This window comes from Tetrao urogallus, assembly GCF_951394365.1.
Source record: "Tetrao urogallus genome assembly, chromosome: 3".
Classification (NCBI taxonomy): domain Eukaryota; kingdom Metazoa; phylum Chordata; class Aves; order Galliformes; family Phasianidae; genus Tetrao; species Tetrao urogallus.
In genome coordinates, this window is record NC_136815.1 from 91,553,064 (window position 1) to 91,580,403 (window position 27,340).

General features: G+C 39.6%; 1 protein-coding gene across 1 annotated transcript in view; it reads right to left on the bottom strand.

The window, feature by feature from the left end:
- Positions 1-21,765, bottom strand: part of ADCY1 (adenylate cyclase 1) — a gene marked incomplete at both ends in the record, with an annotated part of 145,769 nt that extends 124,004 nt beyond the window's left edge. Inside the window, one exon of the mRNA XM_079533965.1 lies at positions 21,097-21,765. Coding sequence (XP_079390091.1) covers positions 21,097-21,765 — 669 coding nt within the window. The remainder of the gene's footprint in view (positions 1-21,096) is intronic.
- Between the last annotated feature and the right edge of the window lie 5,575 nt (positions 21,766-27,340).

Below are 27,340 nucleotides of genomic sequence, written 5' to 3' on the forward strand. Positions count from 1 at the left end.
AATTCTCTAAATATTTCAAACCATTGTTATGAATTATATATGCATGAAGTTCCATATTGATAAAAGTGGGTCAAACTATAAACAGTAAAATTTATGATTATTTTTCCAGGACAAAACATTGAAGATGCATAAAATATAGACACAAGTATTTTAAAGTTACAGAGACTACCTTCAAATCTGTTGTCAAAAAAAGCTGCAAAAAGACACGGCTACAAACATGCACATAGGCAGAGAACAACAGGGAGAAAACCTGCTTTAGAGGTCTAAATACTGAAAAACAGAGAAGAGAAAAACAACTACTGGCAGCTAGCTAGTCTTCATTTGCAAAGTCCAGTCGGGTAACCAAGAACCAAGAATCAAAAATCAGCCATCCAGCATTCATAGTGGAAATTATATTGGTATCAGCCAGCTAAGATGCAAACCAAGACAACTTTCCTCTTCTAGAACAACCAGAACTGATCAGAAGGAACTAACCCACTAACAGTACTACCTAGCAAAGAGATGTCCATTGATTACAGAGAGACATGAGGAGTTAAAAAGTAAAACAGCTAAATCTACATTTTCCCAGATGGAATAAATCTTCCAAAAAGATAAAAGAGTAAAACCAATGTTTCCAGCAATTACTGGAGATTACTGTGTATCTTGAAAGCATCCTATACGAGGAGTACAAATCTAACCTCTGATTCATCAGTATTTATTTCAACTATTGCACAAATACTTCTATATAAAACAACTAAGCAGACAAATTTTTACCACACTGCTATCTTTCTTTGAGAAACAGTGCTTTGCTCTGGAAATTTTGATCTTGCAGTGGCACTCTGGAAAACATGGTGAGAAATAAAGCTATGCTGTGAGACAGACTCAGGCTTGTAAATATTAAATAAAACCAGCGCAAAGCAGACCAACTGTGGCACTCGAGCAACTACACTTGAAGCTATGATTTTGTCCAGGAGAGATACAAGCATCACAGCACTGATGAGAAAAACAACTTAATGGATCCAGCAGCTCAAACAATATGTCATCCCCTCTGGTTTGCCCTGCATCACTGTTCCTCCTCAGCATTTCCGCTGGATGTGAAAAAAGCAAATCAAATAGTCTGTTGGACAAATTGGGTCAAACAGTCCGTTTCTCACAATAAGATATCACTAGCAATTGAGGTGTGCCATGCTCTGCATAGTAATCAAGTTGAAAGAATAGCCTGTGGAAAAACATAGGTTTCTTCCTGTTTTCATTACCTAAAAGAGGTGCTATTCACAGAGCAATACAGTATGGGAAAGGTACATCCAAACTAAATCCAGCAGTGGTGATAATACCAAGAAATTTTGTATTCCTATTTTTCTTCCACTCATCTAAGTTTTCCTTTTTTTTTTCTTTTCCTCTGAAGAATTTGGTGGAGAGGAGAAGCAGCTAAATGCTCAGTGCTAGTGATTTCAGCTGCATTCTAAAGCAGTTTTACCTATTTCAAGGATCAAACCCAGGTTTTCACTGCCACACTGCAGTGTTCAATGGAGATGCACCACCCTTAGCATACAAGGCTCAATCTCAGGACTGTTTAAACACTGTGCACTGCATGCACATTTCTCATGGCTGAGGGTGCCTTGCTGTCTGTGTGTCTCGCTCCAATTTATAGGAGGGAGATGAGGTTCTTTTGATATCTGTATACCCGGCGTGAGATTAAGAAACAATGGTTCATATGTTAGTCCAACCAGTTTATTACAAATCTAATCAGGGAGACGGGGAAGGGAAGGAGGACGATAGAAAAGATAGGAAAGAAGCAAGAATTGCGTAAAGCGGGGATAGTCACCACCAGGATCCAACAGCGTCCCGTTGCACGACTTTTGAAGGTCCGAGGCAGAAGCAGCGCAGGGGGGAAGCAGCAACGTGGCGGCGTTGGGCAGCAAGCAGGTAGCAGGAGGCGGCCGCGGAGCCAATCCGGGAGGAAGCTGCAGCGCTCAGGCAGCAGCCCAAGAGAGTTCGTCACCGTGCAGGAATTCCGTAGTGAGTAATCTGATGTCAGATACCTCTTCTACTTCAGCATGTAGGCATCACTTCGTGCGGAATCTGTTAGTCAGAAATCCTCTGTCCTTCTTCATGAGGAATCTGTTGTCAGAAAACCCATCCTCATGGTTTTCGATTCCTCCTTTATCCTACTTGTTCTCCTGCCTACGTGACAAGGATGGGCCTTGAGCAAGAGTCATTGAGTACCCCCTGTGATGGCCGTCATCCTGAGATAAGTCCACACAAAAGAGCACTTCACAGCTATTTAGCTGCAACTCATCTTTCTCTCCTTGCCCCTGGCCTTGTCTGTCTGTGTCCCCCAGACAAAGGATTTCACAACACTTGCCAGGTCTTGCCCGGACTTGAACAAGTCCGTCTGTATCCCCAGCAAGCTTTGAGACACTGATGTTAACAGGATAATATCTTACACTACCCCGTGACTCAAAGGTTGCTTTAAAACGGGACACTGGTGATCCATGATGGTGAGAAGAAGATAGCAAGCGTAGGGGTAAAGAAAGGAGGGGGGCAGGGAATCAAAGGTCTCATACAATCATTACAGGAGATTCATCAGGGTTGTTTACAAATGTTGCCCTGATCTGCTTGACTTCCCCATCTGCAGAGGAACTTACGAAGTACATAGAGGATACAGCACGTTGGATAAGTTGAATAAAACATGGTATCATACAAAGGACTAACATGAGAGTCGCAACAGCACAATAATAGATAAAATAAGATACGTTTCACCCATGGGTCACCTGGGAGCCAGGAGAAGAGGTCAAGGTCTGGGCTTTCCCAAGTTTGAACAGGAACATGCGCTATTTTCTGTATACCTTGGGCAATTTGTTTAATAACTTCACCATTATCATCAATCTTTAGAAAAATTAGAATCATTTAATTTGCCTTCTTCAGCTAGCAGGTAGTCTAGAACAATGTGATGCTGGAGTATTGCCGCCCGCATCTGTGAAGCTTGATCTGCAAGAAGATCAAGGGCATATGCTGTTTCATTAGTAATTATTTCAAGGACGGCTTGTAATCTGATAATATGACTTAGGTTATGGAAGGGCTCTTGAGCACCACTAGCCCATTCGTTGGGATTCCAGGTTCCAGGTTCCAGTGTTTGATTATACACTGGGGAGGCCAATCATCTTTGCCCCAAGTTTGGCCGCTACCACATGTTAGGGAGGTAGCGATAGACCTCTTGTGTCGATTGAGATCATCATATACTCTGCCATCCTTTCCTGGAACTAAAAAGAACATCGGGCGGATTACTCCGACATCACATACCCTAGTTCAGTTTGCAGGTAACTGTTTATATGCATAATGACCATAAATCCAATATTGTCCCTTTAGTTGTGAGCCTCCTAATAAACACCCACCCTTCACCCCCCTGCTCGCTTGAGGAGTGAAGGAATTAGTTTCCCAATGGCACTGATAGCTCTTCAGCTGTTGCGGGGACGGCACTAGGACCTGGGGTTTTACTTTCCTCAAGTCTAGTCGGCCATCCAGTAACCAGCATCTCCAGCCTATCAGTTGTCAATCCATCCATCAAATTTCATGTAATACCCTTTTTCCAGCTGTGGGAATCAAATGTTGTTTCTGCATTAGAATTGGATAATATTATTTTAATTTCATGATCTCCGCTATCAAAGTTCTTTTTGGGAGTCCTTCTACTTAACTTGGGGAAGATCTCTGATAAGTTTACATCACTTATCCTCTAGACGAACCTTCCCAGGAACGCACACTCTGTATATAGGTGTATAGATGTATATTTTGTCATACACACTGCAAGAATATCCTGCACGAGAGCAAACCAGAGAACAAGTCATGGCCTGCCCGAGGAAGCACCTGAAGAGACATCGGAAGGCCTGGCATCATCCCCCCTAGTGCTCTTTGTTTAACGAAGGCTTTAAAGAAAATTACCATATAAATACGACAAGGAGAGCACCGAGACATCTTGGAAACAACAGGATGGCTGCTGACTGACACCAGATAACAAATAAATTAACAAGTTAATAACAAATATAAACCTTCTGATAAGATTGTGAACCTGGAGTACCCAGCCAGTGGAGAAACAGGGAAGGGGGGGAGGCAAGGGGGAGAAAACAGGGTCTAAAGGCTGTCATGTTGTGTCCATAGGCGCTCCTGCTTGCGGGACGCCCACCATTGCAATCCCGAATAAAATCTGCTTTTATCAGAGATACCGTCCTGATAAAAATTACTTGGATATTTCCAACCCAGCCCAGAGTCCAAAAACAATTATGTTTATGATCAATATTCCACCTTTTGGTTTTTACTGGCAATGAGACCCTTCCAGACCCACTGAACTTCGGGCTAGGTGGCCTGGGGGCAAGGCTGGCTGCTGCAAGCCTTGCTCTTCCTGGCTCGGATTTACTGGGAAAAGAAACCACCAGCCCATATTTTCTTCCATAGTTAATTAATCCTTGGGCTACCTCCCCCCACGTCCATACTTTGCATCCTGACTGCAAATGTTTGGGGGTTACAGTTTTCTTCTAACATGTTAACAGAATAATATCTTTAATAATATATAATCTAATATAATATATAATCTAATATATCTAATAATATACTGTGATTCTCCTTTCCTGCCACATATTGGTTTCAGCTACCAAACTGCAATTTGTGGGCCTGAGGAAGTAGTTCACCCCTACTAGGACTACATATTCCCGTGAGGTGTAAATGTACTTGCAACTTGGCTGACCTTATGATACAAAAAGAGACTGATGCGCACCAGACAGCTATGCACATCACTGTCTGTGTGCTACCTGCACACAGAACTGCAATGAAGAGGTACAAAGTGTTAGCTCTGGAAAGCAAATAAACAAACATATTTGGTTTCACAGCATTTTGTATAGCCAACCTGAGGTTCTCATTGCAGAGATATGTACACCAATACATGGGAAGAATCAGAAATTCCATAGTGAGATACAACATGGCAAAGTACCAAGACTAAATGTAGATCTGAGGGAAAGAAATAAGGCTAACCCTATTAACCTGTCAGGAGCTTCAAAATAGCACAGTGGGAAACCCATAGGAGAGCAAATCCCTTTCAGCCCACATTACATAGTTGTCTTCTGCTATTTCCTTTCATGCTGCAAAGACCCAGATACTTTTCTACAGAAATTGGAATTCTGTCTGGGCATAACGTGATAATTAATAATTCTGAGTTATCTAAAATTCAAATTAGCCTGCCAGATACGTTCCACTAATGATTCTTTTAAAGTTAGAACAGCATTTCAATTAAATAAAAAAAAATCCTCAAGAATGTAGGTCAGTGACTGTATTTCACAGAATCACAGAATGTGAGGGATTAGAAGGGACCTCAAAAGATCATCTAGTCCAACCCCTCTGCTGGAGCAGGAACACCTATATTAAATCACACAGGAACACATGCAGGTGATTTCTGAATGTCTTCAGAGAAGGAGACCCCACACCCTCTCTGGGCTGCCTTTTCCAGTGTTCTTTTACCCTCACTGCAAATAAGTTTTTTTCTCATATTTATGTGGAACCTCCTATGTTCCAGCTTGCTTCACTTATCAGATTAATGGACTATCTTAACCTGCTTTAGATTTAAACTTATTTCCAAAATTTTCCATTCCAAAAATATACAAGTATATAAGAGTGTTTTATCTGTATTCATATATACACACACATATATACTCCTAATTTCAAGTTAGAATGACTGAAAAAGTATTCTCACTGCAAAATACAAAATATACGAAGTATAAAACTTGGTTGTAACCAAGTTGATTATTTATAATTAGAACTCAAACCAGATTTTCATGCTGACGTGCCCTATTCCCCACTTTCATTGTAATACTTTGACAGCTTTCTAAGAAGGCAAGAGATTCCAACACTGTGATGTCATGCCATATAAAATAAAAATAAAAATCAAGTTTGATTTTTAATTAAGTGCTTAGCAATCTCACATGCATCTAAGTGCCCAACTATGGCAAGCAGCGTGGCACCACATCCACACTGCCCAGTGCGCCCTGCTGGTACAAGCACTAGTGTGGACAAACTGCAAGGGTAGCACCATTATAGTCACTGGATTGAATGGACAGAAAGTGAATAATAGCATACCCTGCTTTGGAAGAAAACCACAGGGACTATTGAGTTGAAGACCAAAAATTCAAACCCTATGTCTGAGATCTTCTTCAACTCTAGCAAGCTTTATACTATGACCATTTTCCTGGGAAGTCTGTTCCAGGTCCCAATTGCGCTCTGGTTCTCTGGTGAATAACTTTTTTCCAGTACCAAACCTGACTCTCCTGTGACTCAGCTCCATGCCATTCCCACAGGACCTGATGCAGCCACCATAGAAAAGAAATGAGCACCTGCCTCTTCACTCCCTCGGTGAGGAAGCTAAGGACCACCACGAAGCCTCCCCTCAGACTCCTTTTCTGTAGGCTGAATAAACCATGTGACCTCAGCTGCTCCTCACAACTCTTGCCCTCTTGACCATTCAGAATTTTCATAGCCTGTTATGTTTTGTTTAGTTTGTCTATTTGGAACTTTTTTTTATGGCTGATACTGACATGGAATCATAGAATCGTAGAATTGCTCAAGTTGAAAAAGACCTTAGGGATCATCGAGTCCAACAAAGATCTAACCATATTACCCTAACAACCATCCGGGAAAACATTTTTCATACTAGAATTAGTTATGCAAAAGAACTATTTTATTTAATATTTATATGAAATATTTATAAATATTTCATATTTATATATATCTGCTAACTGACTCACAGTTTTGTGTAAGTTTGGTATTTCTTTGGAATGTGTGCTACCTTTCTAGATCAGAGAGCATGGTTTCTCATAGCCTGAAGTAAATTGAGAGGCTGAATTCACTTTTCTGAGAGGTCATCCCACTTCAATATAGAGAAAAGGGAAACAAACAAAAAAAAAAAAAAAAAAAAAAAAAGGGGATAGGGCCTGCAATCAACAGCATGGGCATCAGTAAAATCTCTACAGAACAGCTGTACAGACAGAATCACTTGGTGCACTGATGAAAACATAAAATTGTAGGTGAATAATGAGACATAAAATAAAACTTTGTTAATTAAAAATACCATAATATTGACCATAATCTCCATGAAGATAGACGTGACATGAAAGTCTAGATATTCAGACACAAAGCCAGTGAGTGAATAATTCCATGGTCATACATACGAAGTACAGACTTCCTTTTTCTAAAAGATTAGTAAATATTTCCTGTAGCCATTGTACAGAAAGAAAATATCCGAAGTGAGGTTCCTTTTATCTCAAGCAGAAAAACAGCAGAACACTGCAGTCTTCTAACATACAGCTGTCTTGTTAAAGCATCTCTTATAATTTTATGTTTTAACTCTCCTTCTCTCCACTACAATTCTTTTCCTATCCCTCATTTAATGCTCTATAAATCTGTATTTAATACACACAGCTATGATCATTTGTTGAGCTGTGAGGAGAAACACTTCACTGAACAAATCAGTGCCCGAGACACACAGTAAGCTATTCAAGATGGCCAGAAGAACTCACTGTCAACTAACCAAAAGCTATCTTCAGAGGTAGGTAAAGGGACATGCTATCACAGTAACTAGCAATTATTAGTAAGAATTATTTCCAGGAGACAGAGAAAGTTTTTGAACACGGGTGACAGTCCTGCATCTCCCCTGAAATCAGCTAATTTCAAAAGGTACAGACTTACACCTTAAGGTAATATAGATGCTTTAATGATATGATTACTACCATTGATTGCTGTTGTATTTCAATCTTAATATTTACTGTTAATTATAAATCAGAAAAATGTAAGATTTATGTGGGAAATGGCAGGAACCATCTTTCTGTTCTGCATTAGCGCACTGCCCAGCTCAGGGAAACCCTGATCCACACCTTTGCAGTTTTTGTTGTTGTGTTTTGTTTTAAATTTACTTTTCTTGGAAAAAGTGCTAAAAAGGTATTAAAGAAAGACAAATGGAAAGGTTTGGACTGTTGATTTGCTTGTCTGATTAAAAATTGCCTTTCTCTCTCCCTTATATTTCTCTGCATTACATTGATTTTCATAAGGGTGACTAATACGAAGAGAGATACTATACATCATCAAGTAGTAGGCAACTAAGGAACGGCCTCTATTTTAAGATAACCTACAGTCTATTTCATTCTTCTGTATCATAGCTTAAGGAATACTCGTGTCTCAGGTGTACAAGCGCCATAATACTGCTTTAAGGCAGAGCCAAACAAAATTCTAAAAATGCATTTAATTTCTATAACATCTCCATACCAGCTTAACTCAGCCACACCTACAGACTCGACAGACTTCTTAGCATGAAAACTTCACATGTTCTTCTCATATGCTCTATCTTCAGTGATTGATAATGCTCTGGAAATCCCTAGTCCTGATGCTTTATAGGTTGTTCTTGTCAGTGTGATTAAGAATAAAAACATATGCTCTGCAGTTACAACCACATGATAACTGAGCTATGACATCTCTCCTGGTAACACAGATAGCACTTATCTGTGTGCTTCCATCTGATTGTATCTTTCTCCACTGCATAAGAGCTCAGTGTAGCAAGATGTATTTCTCTTGCTACTGAACATATGGCCACAATGGAAGTCTATTTTTAATATTTTCAGTATCAATTCAGTACTAATTCAGTGATTATAAATTTATCTAATAAATACGATCAGTCACGGCATTAATAAAGTGTAAAAAAGTACAGTGTAGATTTGTAGTTTCTAAAAGACACTAGAGATATGGTGGTAAATACACTCTGGATCAGGAAATAAAGTTCAATTCTTAATTGCTGAATATATACATAAACCTCTCATGTTTGGGTAGGCTCCCATACTTAATTAAGTATCTATCAGTAAGTTTCTACTGCTGTGTCTAAGCAAACAGTTGCACAATTACTCTGGTACAATTTCAGTATGCACTTTTGACTGTCTGCTTGGTGTCAGTGGTTCTTGTACTGACCTTTGAAACATAACATCTTGCTGCAGTCTAATAATTAACAGAAGCCAATATCACACTGTCTGGATCTACAGTATACAGTGTACATTTGCATATATAGGGAATCACCAACCTGAGGTCCCTTTGAAGATGCCCATTAGTACAGCAGAATGACTCAAATGGCCATGCAGCAGGAACTAAGTCCTGTGAAGCTTCCACAACTTTCCTACGTGATACAAAAGGTCTAGCTCCTAAAGTTCTTTCTGCATTGCTGTGTTCGGCATTGCTGGAAAGAACACCTAGATTCAGAGGATTAGCTATGCTGAGATCATAGAGAGTTGCATTCAGATGTTTCAGTCTGAATTATACATCTAAGACATTTCCAGAATGGATTTGTATGCAATCATCAAAGGTGTTCAAGCAAGTTCATAAGGCACAGCTGGAGAATTATTATATAACAGCCTCTATGGCATAAGCCATCAAGGATTATCCACCTCAGATTCAAGCTGGAAGCCCAAATATCTCTGTCAAGGAACAGGGATGGTCAGGTCTCCCTAGGAATCAAATGCAGAGGAAAGGAAGCAGTTTTTCAGCTCTCTCTCTTTCACTTTGCTGTGCTCAGTAAACCTCCAAGGCATAGGAGCACACTGAATATTTTCAATCTACATGTATTTGTAGTTCAGAGACTGTAGGCTCTGTATGCTTCAGATCTGAGGTCTGACAATGCCAATGCCACTTGATAGATGGATGAATGGAGTTAAATCCAGCTGGTGGCTGGTTACAAGTGCTGGTCCTTAGGGGTCAATTTTGAGGCCAGTCCTGTTTAATATCTTTATTGATGATCTAGATGAGTGCACCACCCAGTAAGTTTGCAGATGACACCAACTTAGGAGGACGTGTTGATCTGCCTGAGGGTAGGAAGTTCCCACAGAGAGATTTGGATAGGCTGATTGATGGGTTGAAGCAAGCTTATGAACCCCGGAAAGATGAAGTGCCAAGTCCTCGACTTTGGTCACAACACCCCCATGCAATGCTACAAGCTTAGGGCAGAGTGGCCAGAAAGCTGTGGAAAAGAAAATGTGGGATGCTAGTCAACAGCCATCTGAACTGAGCCAGAAGTGTGTCCAGGTGGAGAACAAGACCAACAACATCCTGATTTGTATCAGAAGAAGTGCAGCCATCTGGGCTATGGAGGTCTCTCTGAACTTGGCACTGGTGAGATTACACCTTAAGTTCTGTGTTCAGTTTTCATCCCCTCACTACTACAAAGTCATTGAGGCCCTGAAGCATGTCCAAAAAGGGGGAAAGAAGCTGATGAAGGGTTTGGAGCACAAGTCTTATGAGGAGTGACTGAGGGAAGTGGGATTGTTTAATCTGGAGATAAGGAGGTTCTAGGGAGACCTTATCGCTCTTTACAACTACTGACAAGGAAACTGTAGAGAGGCAGCAGTTAGCCTCTTTTCCCAAGTAACTACTGATAGGACAAGAGATGATGGCTTTAAGCTGTGCCGAGGGAAGTTCAGATTGGATAACAGGCAAAATTTCTTCTCAGAAAATATGGTGAGTTATTGGAACAGGCTGCCTAGGGAGATGGTATAGACGCCATCCCTTGAGGTTTTCAAAAAGGTAGATGTGACACTTACAGATATGGCATAGTGGGCATGATGGCGATGGGCTGACAGCTGGACTAGACTATCTTAGAGGTCTTTTGCAACCTTAATAAGTCTATGATTCTGATTCTGAGCTGTACTGGAAAAAAAGAAAAAAACAAAAAAAACCGAAACCACAACATGATTTTCTGCCTATCTTAGAACCTGCTTCTGTATGAACCAGACCTTCCATCAGTATCTAAGGCTTTCAGAGTAACATCTAATAAAAGTCTGGTTGCGCAGAATACTGTGACAAAATGGTGTCTGACATGGTAGTGCATATGAAGCAAAGGTCTGTAACTGAAATACTCCATGCAAAATTACAATTGCTCCCACTGACATTCATGGCTGCTTGTTGAATGTTTATGGAGACCAAACAGTGGATGTTAACACAGTGAGGTGGTGGTTGGTACATTTTAGCCGTAGTAATGGCAACATGTAAGACAAGCCACATTCCAGACAGCCATACAGGTTTTTAAAGGCACAGCATGCAGGCCATTCTTCATCACTAGTGAAAAGCCATAGGTAATGGTGATGACTACACTGAAAAATAGTATTTTGTAGCTGGGAACTTGCTCTATCAAATAGCGTTATTGTGCTCTTTTTAAACTGCATTTTCCATGGAAATAAATAGGAGGTATTAATTTCAGAGTTACGTGTATGTGTAATGCCTTACCTCTAAGTCCAACCTGTGAGCTTTGAAACATATATACCTGTGAGGTCCTGTGCTTCACAGTTCCAGTCTTATTGAATATATTTATAATATAGTATTCAATAAATAATATAAAATCACTTTGTATTAAATTATTTCTAAAGGGAAGAATGAGCTAAGGATATTCATAACAGTGAGTAGAGGATACCTTCACACAATTTTACCTAAATGTCCTTTCACTTACTGACTGGTCTGATGATCTTAGTAGGTCACTGCTTTTCTGCGCTAGCCTAAAAACTTAAATATTTCCTTCAGGCCTTAGAAATTTACTTTAACGAAAAACAAACAAAACAAAACAAAAAGGTAGAAGAGCAAATTTTGAAATCTGACCTTACCTTTCCTTAGACATTTCTAACTAAAATCCCCAGTGAATTCAAACATAGAACATGTTCCTACAGGTCAAATGTTCCACCCTGAACAGCTCTTTACAGATTTTCCAGTATAATACTTATCTGAGAAGCCTTTGTGAACAGAGTGAAATCAACAGTTGTACCTGAATGAAGAAAAAACTCCACGTTGTTTATTTTTTCCCCCTAGCCTCTTAGAAGGAGAGAAAGTCTTGGGGAGAGAATCAAGGAAAGTGAGAAAGAAGAATGGATGGATGGAAGTATGAACACACAAAAAAACCCAAAAAAATGAATAATCAACCTTGTGTGAACTAACTTCACTGAATACAGATAGAATGCAGAAGTGTCTAGAAAAAAAAAATTGCATTGTTACTTAAAATTAGTGAAACTCTTCAAAATGTACTAAACTGAATACACATACAAGCTTGTAATCTAGGTCACTGTTTTGTATAGTACTCAGATATGCATGAATGCTTTTGATGAAGAAATTGGGAAGAACTATGCAAATACAGCTGAGGACAAGATCTGATTCATTTTCCAAGACTGCTATGCCTAAAAATCCCTTTCAAATTGCACAGGAAAAATATAATATTACCACAGTACCTGTTCCCTAAATCTTACCAAGACCAATCACGTGGCACATATTGAAAATATATTACCTTATCACAACTACAAATATATTCAAATCATTCTCTGCATCTTTTATTTGGATCTAATGACAATTCATTTAAATCTAGCCAAGTCAGTATGCAAAAAAGAAGTCTGTAATGCTGTGATCAGATTGTGAAGTATAGCATCACAATGCAGATCTAATAACCTGATTCAAGGCCGAAGTGTCAAAAAATGGTGCTAGTAACTGAAAATAATAAAACCATTCAAAGAGAATGTTATTTAAATGGTATATGACTGCATGTAGAGTTTCTGAACGAAGCTCATAAAGAGAATTATGTCTTCCATATGGAAAGTACACATGTTCGTGTCATAGAAAAATATAAACTTTGTCATAGTACAGCTACCAAATATATTCTGCCAACAACAACAAAAAAAATCACCCTTTTCATAAGCAATAAGGCCTCCCAGAGAAATTAACTGATCTTGCAATAGAGAAGAGGCACTGAGAGAGGGCTGCATGTTAGCCCCTTTTGGATGCAGGATTCTGTCACAACATCTAAGGAAAGTCTCCAGCTTTCTTGTATCACACTAACCATATTTACCCAAACCTCACTTAAAAGCACAGTGTAAAATACATTTTATTGCCATACTTTCCAATAATTCTGACCTAAATTAGTGTGATCGAGGTATTTTTTCCTGAGGAGACATGATTTCAAAATGAATGTGCTTTAATGTGTAGTAATCTTCCAACTGACAGACAAATGCTTCTGCTTGAGAGCACAGCGTTTATGAAACAGCAGGCCCTTCGGTTGCCCTGGAAACCACATTTGTAAAGGGCCACAGTTTGTTTTGTCCCAGAAGCTTTTGAGATTTGCATCAAAGCTTCAGAAGATGAGAACTGTCAGCATTTACTCTTCCCCACTCCCTAAAAAACCAATACCTTTGACTTCAAGAAGGTTAAACAGTCTGAAAATGTGTGTATGTGTTTTTCGCTTTTTTCCCTTCTAGCTCATGATAGCTTTCAACAAGAAAACAGCAACAAAAACTGTAAAACTGTGCACAGAAAGTCAAGAGCTATACACTTATGATGTTACATTTATTCATCAGGGTTACACAAAGAACTTCTAACTAAATAGAAGAAGAAATAAAGGGAGCACTAACAGTTGAAGTGTTGTCACTCTATTTACTACATTCAGTAATGACCCTGAGGCTTCACTCAGAAACCTCCATAAGGGTAATCACAGAGTAAAAGAGATCACCTTAAAAAAAGCATAAAATTAATAAAGCTAAAATTAAGCAGACAGAAATACTTGAGTTTAGATGAAACACTTAACTGTCAAAATGCTCTTAACATTTAGCTGCAGGGAGTGCTTTATTTTTCAGAAGAATCCTTTCAGGACTGACAAACATCCCAAACCCTCAGCCACTATCAGAATTTCACAAATTTAATTGTGCAAAACACTGTGCAGAAAGAGCCAATCTATTTCCTACTGCTTTTCTATACTCGGATACTGAAAAAATGGCCTAAAGAGGAATCTTGACATTTATACTGAAGCAAACTCACAATTGAAGTGACCGAGTGAAGTGCTTATTCCAGGATGAAGCAGAACACTCGAGGAAATATCCTGTGATTTTTTTCTTGCTTCCACATCAATTTTCACTCCCGAAAAGTGTATGGAATAAAAGATGCACCAAAAGGAGTTCCTCTTTTGAGGATCTTGTACAAGCAGGAGTTGCAGATAATCCAGAAAGTATATAAAAAAAGGCTCATCCCTCAAGTTTTGAAGATGCTCAGGGATGAACGGAGGCAAAATCTGTGAGAAGTCCATGCAAGAACACAGAAAAATAGAAAGATAGAAAATAAACAGAATGCAGAAATTAAGAACCTTCTGAGTCATTTTCTTTGAAAGGAAAAAAACAAACGAGGAAAAGTAGAAAAAAAAAATAGAAATTAGGCAGGTTAATTCTTTCAAAAATTTTCAGAAAAAATCTTTTCTATCTTTGTGTAGGCATTTGCATACTTTAGGTTAGCAATTGCGATATTCAAATGTAATACTAAAATAGCACAGTGGAAGTTTCACAAATGACAGCAGACAAGAGAAAGGAAAATGAAATTTTGCATAATATTTTATAAAATAAAGCTACCTAAATTCCTCACATAAACTTTGTATATATGCTTTGATCATTTTGATTTGTTGCTTCAAGCATGTGCTGCCAAACACAAAGGTAGAGGTAAAAGGCAGTAATGTGCATGGCAAGATTCCTCTAACTCAGAATTGTGTAAAGAAGCTTCTGGGAATTACCATCATTTATCATGGGGTTAGAGAGCAGCTTCACCTCTTTTTTATGGTTTTACTAACCTCTGACTTGCTCAAGCTCCCACTCAACCTGGCTGAGTACATTCATCTTACATCTGTCCTTTTTATGTCATGCAGCAAAAGTAAATCCAAACTCTCTACAGGGAAAAAAATGTATGGAATCTAAAAGGGCTGACAAGATTTCTTCAGAAATATCAAACAGAAATTACAACAAACTCTTTAAAAAAATGTATTTAACAACCATCTTCTTCACTTAGCTACATGTCAACTTCAGAATTAAAATACAATACTGTTATGCTTATGGCCATTTCTGTATCTTAGCATCATAACTTGAATATATATTTTATGTCTATTAAAATGTACAAGCTATAGATGGATTATTCTAGAAATTGATGAAACAAATATTCAAAAACTTATTTGTATCTTCAGTTTGCCCGTGAAGAAGTAAAACAATTCCAGTTGTTACTGGACAATATACAGGTGAATAGCTACTCTTCATTATGCATATTCAGGCCATTGCTTTGAATAAACAAGACTTACTTTTTATCTACATTCTACACAGTTAATAACAAAGTTACTGAAGCAAATACATTTTAAAAAGTTTAAGTGGCTCATAAACACCTGCCATTTAACTGTAACATTAAACTCCTAATTACTTTATCCTGCCCTGAGTCATGGAGATCAGAAGAAAGATTCACCTCAAAGTACTTGGAAAGAGGAAAAAATGACAGTATGGCTCAGCCTCAAGCAAATGAAAGTATTTGTAACTTTTCCTTGAGACTTTGTGATGTTTAAGTGAAGTCTCAATCTCTCATCTTAACAAAATCCTTGTCCTGAAGAACTGCAGCTGAAGTCTTGCCATCTACACTGATTGAAGGTTTGGAAAGTTATCTTGGTTCTACTTTTCTAGACTTTTTTTCCTTTTCCATTTCTCTGTTAGACATACAGAGGCCTGATATTTCTTTGCTGGTACAACAGGCAGTAAGTTGAGAAGTTAATCTAAGTTGACACTTGTAGTCATTTCCATAGCATCAACGGTAAATAAGGTAAACTGAATTTCAGACTAGAATTTGATTGCAAGGTTCTTGAGCAATCCCTTGCTTGTCTTTTGTTAATATTTTCTCAGCTGCAATGGGAAAACAATGATTTAAATATGAGCATCATAAATAATCACTGTTTTCTTGAGACACTATGAAAAAATGAAACTGGTTTAATGATATATTGCTAGCACATTTTAAAGCACTGCATCAATAATTCTCAGCAAGGTGCTTTTTGTCATTTACAAAATAGGCTGCAAGATATTTTTATTTGAATACCTGCAACTACAGAACTATGTAATAAATTAAAGATATTGCAAGGTGAATTTAAATATATTGCAAGTCTGCTTCTTCTCTTGACTGTGGTTGGACTCACTGGTATTGAGATGCACAGATTACTACAGGATATCTTTGGTATCTGTTTTTTGTTTGTTTGTTTGTTTGTTTTAACATCTTCCCTTTAATTCAGGTATTTAGAACCAAGTACTGCCAAAGTAACAGCATATGATAGAAACTACCTATTCTTTATGCAGAGAAACAGGCTTTGGCCATTCTGAAAGAAATGACTTACTCATGTAACATTTCCACACTAATGTGTGAAGCTCACTGATTTCTCATCTCAAAAACACAGTCTCTTTTATAATTGGTATCACACTTACAGCTCCAGAAATAATGTGTTCATGTGTTACACTCACTTGAGTCCACCATAATGGATATTAATATAAAACAATTTCATAGAGTCTGAGGCAATTTTTCAAGTTTGGGGCATTTAAAGATGCCGAAAATTGTATTAAAAGTATTCTAAAATTCAAAATCTTTTAAAAAATCGTATTTTCTACTAGTCATTTTTAAAAGCCTTTTCCTTCTTTTGCTACCATGTAAACAATTAGATCCCCCGTGTAAACAGTTAAAGTGATTATATTTGAATCGCTTCGAAGGGGTCACTGAAACTTAAGAAATACAACTGCTTGTCCTTAACAGTTATTTCTGTTTGCAAACTATTTACGAAGGTTTAGCATCCATGCTGAAAGGTGTTCCAGAATCTATTGTTTTAGCAGGTATCACAACCTTTTATCATATCATCTGATTTACCTGTCTTTTTAGGCTTTTTTATTCCGTACTCATATATCAGCTCACTTATCAGCAATGACCTGTTGTGACAACAGTTAAGAAGGCATAAACTGATGGAAGAGATAAAGACAGAAAAGAACAGAATAGAAAAGAACAGAGAAGACAGCAATGAAGAAGAGGGGAGATAAGAACAAACAGAGGAGAGGAGAGAATGAGATGCAGTTCAGTTGTCTTTGAATTGCAGCCCTTTTTATTAGACTGCTAGACTCAGCCTTGTGTATGAGAAACAGAGGTGTGGAGATAAAGAGTTCTGTCAACCATGTGTTCATTAACTGTGTTTTAAGTACTAATAGAAATGATTAACTATACGATAATGTGACAATTCCTAGAGAAATTCCAGATTGTTGTCATGCCAACCTGCAAAGAATTAAGGCGCCAAATCACATTTTGCTATAATACAAATTATTTTAAAATAATTTACCAATTTCCTTCATTTCACACTTTTTATATTCTAGCCATGATTTTGTTACTTGATAAAATTAATAAAAGCTTTAATCATACAGATAGATAAATAAAAGCATCAAAGCAATTTTAAATGCAGCCAGAAAAAAAAAAAAAATTACAACTTTGAATTCTCCACACCGCTGAAAGCAAAATATCATTTCACTATTTCTGCCCTTTTATTTCTTCTACTCCTTGCTAGTCAAGATGCAACTTCAGTTTTCATAAGAGATTTTCTCTTTCATGAAGATTTATATTATGTGTGATAGCATTCTGCCATTTTATGATTTGTTTCTGAATGTTCTGGAGATATGCATACATATATTTTAATTTTTTTTAAGAAAGAGATGACACTACTAAGAGGGATAAGAAGCAGTTATTTAATGGTAAGTCACAAAACTGCGGACACGCCACAGCTGAGTAATTTCTGTGCGAGGTCTTTGGCTGCCATACTCCATCTGCCCTTAATATATCTAACATTCACTTAATGCATCACAACAAAAATGGATTAAACTCCTTGGGGCAGGGTTTTGGTTTTCTGTAACTTTTCTGAAGTACCTCATGCACATTTGTTAGCTGCTGGGAAAAACAAACAAACAAATAAACAAACAGAAACAACAAAAAAGCCCACACCTAGATTCTAAGTTCTTAAACTTTCATCTCTAGTTTTAGCCTCCAGTGACTACTTTCTCACTTTTTTGCCCAAGGAAAGATATGACATAAACATCTTGTTGATGACTTCAAATCAAATGAAAAAGTCCAACTAACATGCTATCGGTTATGTACAGTACCCAAGTCCTCACCAGAATGTCAAACACAATATACAAAACCAGCTTTGAAGTCAGCATACCTTTTGCTGTTAACCTACTTCAAATTTGGTCAAGGTTGTGTACAATACTTTATGAATGATTGATATTCTTTAAACACTATTGTATTTCCCTCAGGAAACCAACACAGATTAGCATATTTGAATCTTCCATTTGGGTAGAAACCAGCCACTGACTGGAAAGAAGCAATTCAAGTTCTGCCACATTATTCCCCCTACTCCCTTTACCTCTCTGCACTCATGTTCCTCCTCTTTTCTCACGTCTCCACATTCCTGTGTTTCAACTCTGAGAGAACAAAATATACAATGATGGAAAGAGCTATGAGAAAGGAGACCCTGATCTCCACAGATCACTCACACATGCTTGAAGCATATGTGCTTTACAACATGGACCTCATAACAAACTTGTCCCATAATGAGCTGAGCTGTCGATTTTAATGTGCTGAAGTGTTTGTACATTTATATAAATGTTAATTTTAAGGATGCCACAGGACCTACTCAGGTTCTGGTTCAGCACTGGTGAAGCCAGTGGGGCCTTCTTTTGACATCCAAAGATCTGCATGTAGAAGTTCCTTATATAGCATAAACGTGAGTCCATTTTTTAATAGATCAAACTTGAAACACCACAAAAAAATGGTTTTGATTTAACTTGAAAGTTAAACTTCAGTGGATGTTTCTAGATCAGCATTTTTCTAAAGCTCAAATTAAATAATAAGAAATTTTTTTCCCTGCATGAATTATCCAAAAATCTTAAAAGACACCAGTATCAGTACTTGGTGCTAGTGCTTGTGCCTTTCTGGATCCAATAGGTTTTAATTTAATCATTGAAATTCACCCTTTCACTTGACTTTTGAAGGCATGTTGCTGGGAGAAATAGCACAGGCATTCATGCAGTTTCATCTCTGCATACAGCCCCCTGTCTCCTTAATAGGCTGACTGCATACAGTGGCTTTAAGCATAAGAATGGTCATGATAAAATCCAGTGATAGAAAGCAGATCCAGACTGAGAGAAAGCACCCATTCCAGACTTTAGCAAAAAACCTTGAGCTACTGTTGCTCTTGGTAAATAAAATTTAGATGATGTGGCTTCTACATGACTGTTAAATGTTCCAGTGTTTCGAAACTGTTCTTTGAAAAACTTAAAAACAACTTTTATATAAGAGAATTGTCCTTGTACACACAGGGTTGGTCTTTAAATCAGAAGACATTTTGCTTGCAATTATTCAACAAAAGAATGTGCAATTCTGTGTGATAGAAATTTACAGACCAGTTATTTCACTTGACTTGGAGCTGGTTTCTGCCTCCTGTTACCAGCAAAATGTACTGTTCATACTTCTGCACAAATTACAGAAATTACTTCAGTTGGGAAGAGAGGATGCTGAAGAAGAAATGTACATGTGTTACATCAGTAGCTAGTTGAATACTTTTGAGCATTTCAAGGCCAGTCTATTGCCTGTTGAATAACTGAGTTTAGACTTAAAAAAGAAAGGCAGCAGATTTCGTCTAAAATTGTTCGTTTTCAAGCCCTTGGTTAGCTAAGTTACAGAGCAGATATTAATGTCAGTTTCTTGACATCGTTCATCTAGAACAGTCACATCGAGCATCAAGGAAAATCTGTTTTTGCTTCAAGGCAGCATGGATAGCCTGGGCTCCCATAAAGGCTAATTAGCACTCTAGTAAAAAGATTGATTTCCAATCCTACCTAAAGAGATAGATTCTAGGGTTTTTAGTGTCCTTTTGTATGCTTTTAAAGAAGGCTCCTCTTCCTGTGTTTCATCAGCTCTCCCTCTCATGGAAACTCTAAATCACGCATTTAAAAATAGACCATCAGATTATCTGGGTAAATCATAAAGCTCAGCTTATCTCCTTCTTCCCCTTTAAAATATAGAATTTATTTTGTCCAGCAGGTCAGCAGCGTGAAGCCATAAATAATCCTATATATCTCAATGTCTGGGTGTATCTCCAGTATATGTACATATGCCACTATATATGTACTTAAATCATGCATTTATTTGATATTTAACACTAATCTACATCCCAGAATCCATGTATTTCTCCTGAAGGCAAACAAAATCAACACAGTACCAAAGAGGGAAGAAAAATTCTCAATTTCTCTTTCCCAGTCACCATATAATACGGCCTTAAGCTGCAAATCCTGACTCCCAGGCCCAGCATTTCCCATACGTGCATCCTTTCATTCTCCTCCCACTGCCAGTGCAGCCCATCAGGCCACTGGAGCTGGAGAAAGCCCTGCAGGGCTATAAATAGCTACACGGGGGAGGGAGAACAGAGTGTAGCAGCACATTTCCGAAAATCCTTGCTGCAGAATCAGTTTGTTTTTTTTTGTTTTTTGTTTTTTTTTTCTGGATTAATTCAGATAGGGAAAGGAACTGCTAGGAAGTTCACTGACATACCAGGGAATGGCTGTGGAAAGGGGGCAACAGCTGCCATGGAGAAACTAAAATGGGAATGCCTAGCTCACTGGAAGAACAATGAGGTGGGTTTCCCTCTTTGGCTTTCCCACGTATTTTGAATCGATTCTCGACCTCCTGAGATGACCTATGGACATGAAGGCTTATACAGAGGGGATACAAAACCCCCTCACCCCCCGACCCCCTCCAAAAAAAAGCATTACTGACACACGCAGCTTATTTTCTATTCCAAGTTTGTACTGACTCAAGTACATTTATATGTACTGGATTTGCACTGACCGTGCATAAGTTGTCCGTGAACATGCCCCAGCGTGCAAATGCTGCCCTTCCCTAACCCTCATTTTCTTCCGAGCGACCAAGACGAGAGTCCTATTCTCCAGGAATCCCCATAACCACCCTGTCTCCCGGAAACTTTCGGTAGCTACAGGCAGCGCCTGAAGCATAGGGGCTCGCCGCCCCCTTCCCCGCTAGAGGCATCTCAGGCACTCTCCAGCGCACCCTCCGCTGGCCGCGCCGCGGGAGGAGCGCACCCCACGCCGCCCCCGAAAGCACCGCGCTGCTCGGCGCCTTCCCGGCTACCTGCCGGGCACGCATCGCGCGGTACTGCCCTGCTGCGGTTTCCGGCCCAGCCCGGCCTTTTCTCACCGTCCTCCAGAGTCGCTGCCGCTTGGCGCTGACGGAGGTGGCGGTGACGATGAGATGGGAGACGGACACCACGAGCCCGAAAACGATAGCCAGCAGGGTCCGGACGGGCAGCAGTGAATACGAGACGAAAGTGACCAGCATGAGCTGCCACATGCCCTGCTCCGGGGCGCTGAGGGGTTCCATGCTGTAGGCGCCTAGCGAGAAGGGGCAGCAGAGGAAGGAGAAGGTGAAGCTAAAGAGCAAGGTGAGCTTGACGATCTGCTGCAGCTGGGTGACCTGCAGGTACTTGACGTTAGTGACGATAAAGAGAGAAAGGAAGATGATGCAGTGCACCGGGTGCGAGCCTTTGGAAATGGTCAAGCTGGGTCCAGAGAGCAGCTCCACAAGGGCCAGGCTGGCGGTGAGCACGATGAGAACGGCCAGCGCTTTGAGGGTAGACTTCTGCTCCAGCTTCAGGTTGTAGCTCTGGAAAAGAGCTTCCAGCTCCTTGCAGTCGAACTCATCTTCACAGGCAATGGCATCCAGCAGCAGCAGGGGAGGAGGTTCTCCCAGCCTGGCTCCCGCTCCCGCCACCGCGGCAGCAGACGGAGAGCAGCAGCAGTGGAAGCACTTCTTCCTCTTGGTCTTGACTTTATGAAACGGTATTTCCTCCATATCATTGCCATTCATAAACCCCGGGGAAGAAATGCTCCTCCTGTTGTCCTCCGCTGCCGCTCCTCCGCCTCGCTGCTCATAAAAGAGAGGGGGGCTGCGAGCAGGACCCGCGGCCGCAGGTCCTCCGCCAGCTCTGGCCGGCGCTGCTCCGCGGATGCGGGCACCGGGCGCAGCTCGCAGCCGCCGTCCGCAGCGAACGGCGCGTGAAAACGCCCCCTCCGCTGCAACCGAGGAGCCGAGGATGGCTGGGGCGGCGGGAGGACAGCTTCACTCGTGCCTTCTCTCTCTCCTTTTCCCCCTCCTCCTCCTACTCTCCTGGTGTTCCAGGGATGTTAATCTCCTAATCGCACCAAAATACCATCCGAAGGTTTGAAATCGAGCAGAGTGACGGGTGGGGGCACAGGGTACGTGGAAGCAGAGAGAAGGGGAGCGGGGGATAATAGAAACGCGGGTCTCCCTTTAAATACAGCTGTGTGGAGAGGAGCAGGACCTAAAGAGCGGATGGTAAACGGACTCCCAGGGGTAGACTGCATTAAAAAAAATAAAATAAAATAAATAAAAAAAAAAAGCCCAAGGAGATAAAAAATGAAATCCAGACAGGTGACTGAGCTAAACGGTAGAAAAAGAGGGCAGCAAGGCCAGAGAAAAAGCAGGAGATAGAGAAAGGCAGGGCGATTCCCTTCTCACGTCCGAGAGCATCTCGCCGGGGATTGAGAGGCGCCTGCGCGCCACTGGCTTGGGAAACCGAGCACGTCGGGGATACGGCACGGGAGCTGCGGGATGACCGCCCGCTCCAGCGGAACGCCCGAGCTCTCCTTCTAAACAGCCGTACAAGCTTCAATACTGCAATTGTTTCCTGACAGCCTTGTGTTTTCAGCCCATTCGCACACCCATCAATATGTAGAGAATTACAGAAAAACGACATAAAAAATTGAAAAATACGTGAATATACATAGAAATATTAGTATCTTTTATATGAAGATAGGTGACTCCTCCTTCCCTTGAGAAATAAAATCTTGTCTGCATGAATAAACATGCTGGTTTTATGGCTTTTTCCTCCTAGACTCTAAAATACTTGAGTAAAGTGACTGAGACCGCCTGAGAAGATGCATTCCTGTGTGTGATTCTGCACTTCTGGGAGTACAAATCAGACAGTGGCTGTGGAGGGCTACTCTTGTGACAGGAGTTAATTTTCATCCCACGTAGAACTGCACTGTGCCTCATCAAGAATTTGGTGGGAATCTTAGTGTTGTCTTGAAAAGTGCTTTCAGTATTGCTTATAATGCCACTGTCGTGTATCACTGTTACTAAATTGCCACCAAATAATGCAGTGCAATACCACTGAGTCTAATTTTGGTATTCTGAGACTGATTCCAAATGAATCAAAGACTGGATAAAGGATTCCAATGATTGTGTTGGCTTTGAATCTTATTGAATCCAATAAGAAACAGGATAAGAAACGTATCAGAATTCAGTGTTTCAGTAGATGATGAACATTTTGTTTTTCAAACATACTACAAGGATTTTTTCCAGAGCCCAAACAGAATCCCACTATCATGAATGTATTGAAGGTCTAATTGCATTTTTTTGTGTCAGTGTTGTCAAATTCTGGTTCGTTATTTGAGCTGAAGAGCCTTAAGATCAACAGCAAAGAGGCATTCTTTGAAATTTTTTTACAGTTATATAGAATAATGATGACTTTTTATTTCTGGATAGTAAAATAATGACAAACAGTATCTCTGATATATGATCCCAAGCAACATAAATTTTTACACTATTCTTTTAGCATTTTTTTTTCATCTTAGCTCTCCATACTCATTATGCAGTTGTTCTTTTTAACCTGTAAAGACCTTGTTAGGAAAAAGGAACGAATCAATGTTGCTGGAGTTAGTGTGTTAAAGATTCAAAATATTTCACATTTAAGGCAGAGACTGTTCCTTATCCTGTGTTCATGTGATACTTCTCATGGCAGTTTTCATAGACTGTGAATTATTTCCCCAAATGCTGCAGGACTGTAAAAAATAGCTATTTAGATTTCTATAACCTTCTGTGATGCCTAAGTGCTGTTGACAAGAATATATGTTTAACTGAAATGAAATGTAATAAATACAGGCTTCCTCTATTTTGCAACATCTCCAAGTCATTTGGAAGGCTACTAAAATCCATTTCCTAGTTCATATTGGTGCATAAATTCCTTTCAGTCTCACATATATTAGGCAGATACACAGTTATATTTTCACCTGTCCTCAGCTTCCTTCTGAACTCTCGTATCCCAGCAGATAAATTAGTACTTTGCATCTCATTCTTCAAAATAGCTGCCCAGTCCTGGGTAATTAAATATTCGTCATTCTAATAGCTATTATTCTTTCTTCTGATTCTCAGCCTGCTGCAGAGGGGGAATAATTCCCCACAAAACACCATGTGGTTTAGATTATTTTCATGCTTATTAGAACTTCAGATTGGTTTAGTTAGTACAAACTGGCTGCCCACGGTTTGGATGGGCATGTGCTCTGCTGGGTTAAACACTGGCTGGATGGCTGGGCCCAGAGAGTTGTGGTCAACAGAGTTAAATCCAGTTGGTGGCTGGTCACAAGCGGTGTCCTCCAGGGCTCAGTATGGGGCTGCTTCTATTTAACATCTTCATTAACGATCTTGATGAGGGGATTGAGTGCACCCTCAGTAAGTTTGCAGATGGCACCAAGTTGGGAGGGAGTGTTGATCTGCCAGAGGGGAGAAAAGCACTACAGAAGGCCTGGATAGACTGAATTGATGGGCCAAGGCAAACTGGATGAGTTTCAATAGGGCCAAGTGTCAGGTCCTGCATTTTGGTCAGAAAAATCCCAGGCAACCCTACAGGGTTGAGGAGGAGTGGCTGGAAAGCTGCCTGATGGAAAGGGACCTTGGTGTACTGATGGACAGTGGGCTGAATATAAGCCAGCAGAGTGCCCAGGTGGCCAAGAAGGCCAATGGCATTCTGGCTTGGATCAGGAATGGTGTGGTGAGCAGCACCAGGGAAGTCATCCTGCCCCTGGACTCGGCACTGGTGAGGCTTCAGCTCAAGTGCTGTGTTCAGTTTTGGGCACCTCAGTACAGAAAGGACACTGAGGTGCTGGAGCAGGTCCAAAGAAGGGCAGCAAGACTGGTGAAGGGCTTGGAGAATATGGCCTGTGAGGAGTGACTGAAGGAAGTGGGGCTGTTTAGTCCGGGGAAAAAGAGGCTGAGGGGAGACCTAATTGCTCTCTTCCAATATCTGAAAGGTGATTACAGCGAGAGTGGGGCTGGTCTCTTCTCACTGGTGACAGGACATGTGGTGGAAATGGCCTCAAGTTGCACCAGGGTAAGTTTAGGTTGTATATCGGGACAAACTTCTTTACACAGTGTTGTTAAGCACTGGAATAGGCTTCCCAGAGGGAGGTGGTTGAGTCACCATTCCTGGATGTGTTTAAAAACCATTTGGATGTGGTGCTCAGGGACATGATTTAGAAGTGGGTTGTTAGTTAGAGTAGTATGATCAAGTTGTGGTTGGACTTGATGATCTTGAAGGTCTTTTCCAACCTGAGCAATTCTATGATATTATGATTCTTTGATACTTCTGGAAAGAAAGGCCCATATGTGTGAGATATATACATAACCACCCTTATTTTGTCAGAAAGAAGCAGTAAACTATTGAAGATTCGTCTACCTAGGCATTGTAGGAATATAGAAATGTCACACAGATTAATTAAAATCTTTATACAATATGTCATATCACAGGGCAAATACATCACCAATACAGAACCTAATGGAACAAATACAAGGAAGGAACCTCAGAATCTGGGTCTGAAACAAGAATTTTATTATAGCAAATAGCCACACACTACTGGAATGCATTTTGACACCGTGCTGTATTTTCCGAATAAACTTACCTGCTGCAGATGTCAACAGCCTCTTTCAGGTTTTTTTGAACTGTGAACAACACTTTGATGTCTATACTGCACTTCTTCATTTTTAAGGAAGATATGTGGTTGGTTTTGATTTATAATACCTTGAAGTTCTGGATGTTGGCCAGATCCAAGTCAACTCTTCCTTTATATGTAACCAGATACAACTTTGGTAATAAATGTAGTATTGACAAAAAAAGGTGATCAGAGCATGGCTTTATTATTTTTTGCATTGCAAAACCTATCTGTTTTTTTTTCATCTCTTTCCATACAAAACAATCTGATTTAATTGTTTGATTCAATGGAGTTAGAAAACTTTTTTTTTTTTTAAATCAGAGTTGGACAGTATCTAGGTCACACCAAACAGACATCTATCTCTCTACATTTTGTTGCTGACTCTAGGAGCAGTTTTGAATTGAAGGGCTACTGAGAGTTTCAAGAATGTCTATTTTTATTTATTTTGTTTTCATAGATTATCCATTTAATAATGATTTATTTTTCACTGTCTGTTCTGTTTTACTTTACTAAAATCAGTACCTGTTTTTTGTCTCTTCAGCTCCTGCAGTTTCAAGGACTCACTGCCTGATTCATTGACTTCCAACATCTTTGGAAGTAATGTTTTTCATAGAACTAGAGCTTTTCAGATTTAGGACAAGTTTAGAATTAAGCATGATCAAGGTTTGATATCAATAAAATTTTGTCTTGCTTAGTTTTTGTCTAAGTATGATTTGCAAAGCTCTTCATGTTTTATCCATAGTTAATACTGTCCACTTCTAACAGAATGGCATGATCTATCACCTGAAACAGGGATAGAAATCTTTTTTTCTGCTCATCGCCTTTGACAGTAAAAGTCAGGACTCTGCATAAAGCTATTGAGAAATTTCTGCAGACTCATTCTAGCAGGATTGGATTATTAATGCCACCACAGAAGCAGAGAAATGCTTGTGTCTAGCAAGAGAAAAGCAGTGAAATGGGCAGATCAGAAAGGTCCTTCAGAAAATGGTAGGAATGTACAGGTTTAAACATGAAGATTCAATATATTATTCCCATTTTCTCATGTATTTCTGAAACATTTTCACTGTTCTTTCTAGAAGAAGTATAAATAGTCAAAGCTTATTTTTCAAATTATGAAGACCTTTTATTTGGAATCAGTACAGGCACCCCACTCACACTTTCAAGAAATACAGAGTAGATTTCTGTAAGGCTACTGAATTATTGTTTGAATGGATTTCATGAACATCATTATAACTATTCCTTTTTTTTTTTTTTTTTTTTTATTTTGAAGTTTAATTTGCATTTCATATATTTTGATGGAGAAAAAACAAACCAACTATTTCTGATACATACCACTTATACGGTCAAACAACTTGAACTGTAAGTTTGATCTTACCTAATTAGAGTCTTTCTGCCACAGAAGTGAAATATACTTTCCCCAGTGATAATAAAGGAAAGCCTTACAGCGTCTGCAAGCGCAGCTATTAGGAAACAGGGCTTAACATGAACGGTGTACTCCAAATAAATTATGGGTTTAAATGTTTCCTTTTGCTCTTCTTCATACAAGAATCCATTTTTAAGAGACAAACAATTATCAAAGGTACTCAGAATACAGTTGAGTTCTTCAAATACAAGTTCAGGTTATAACAGACATCATTTAAGGGCAAGCCTATGCC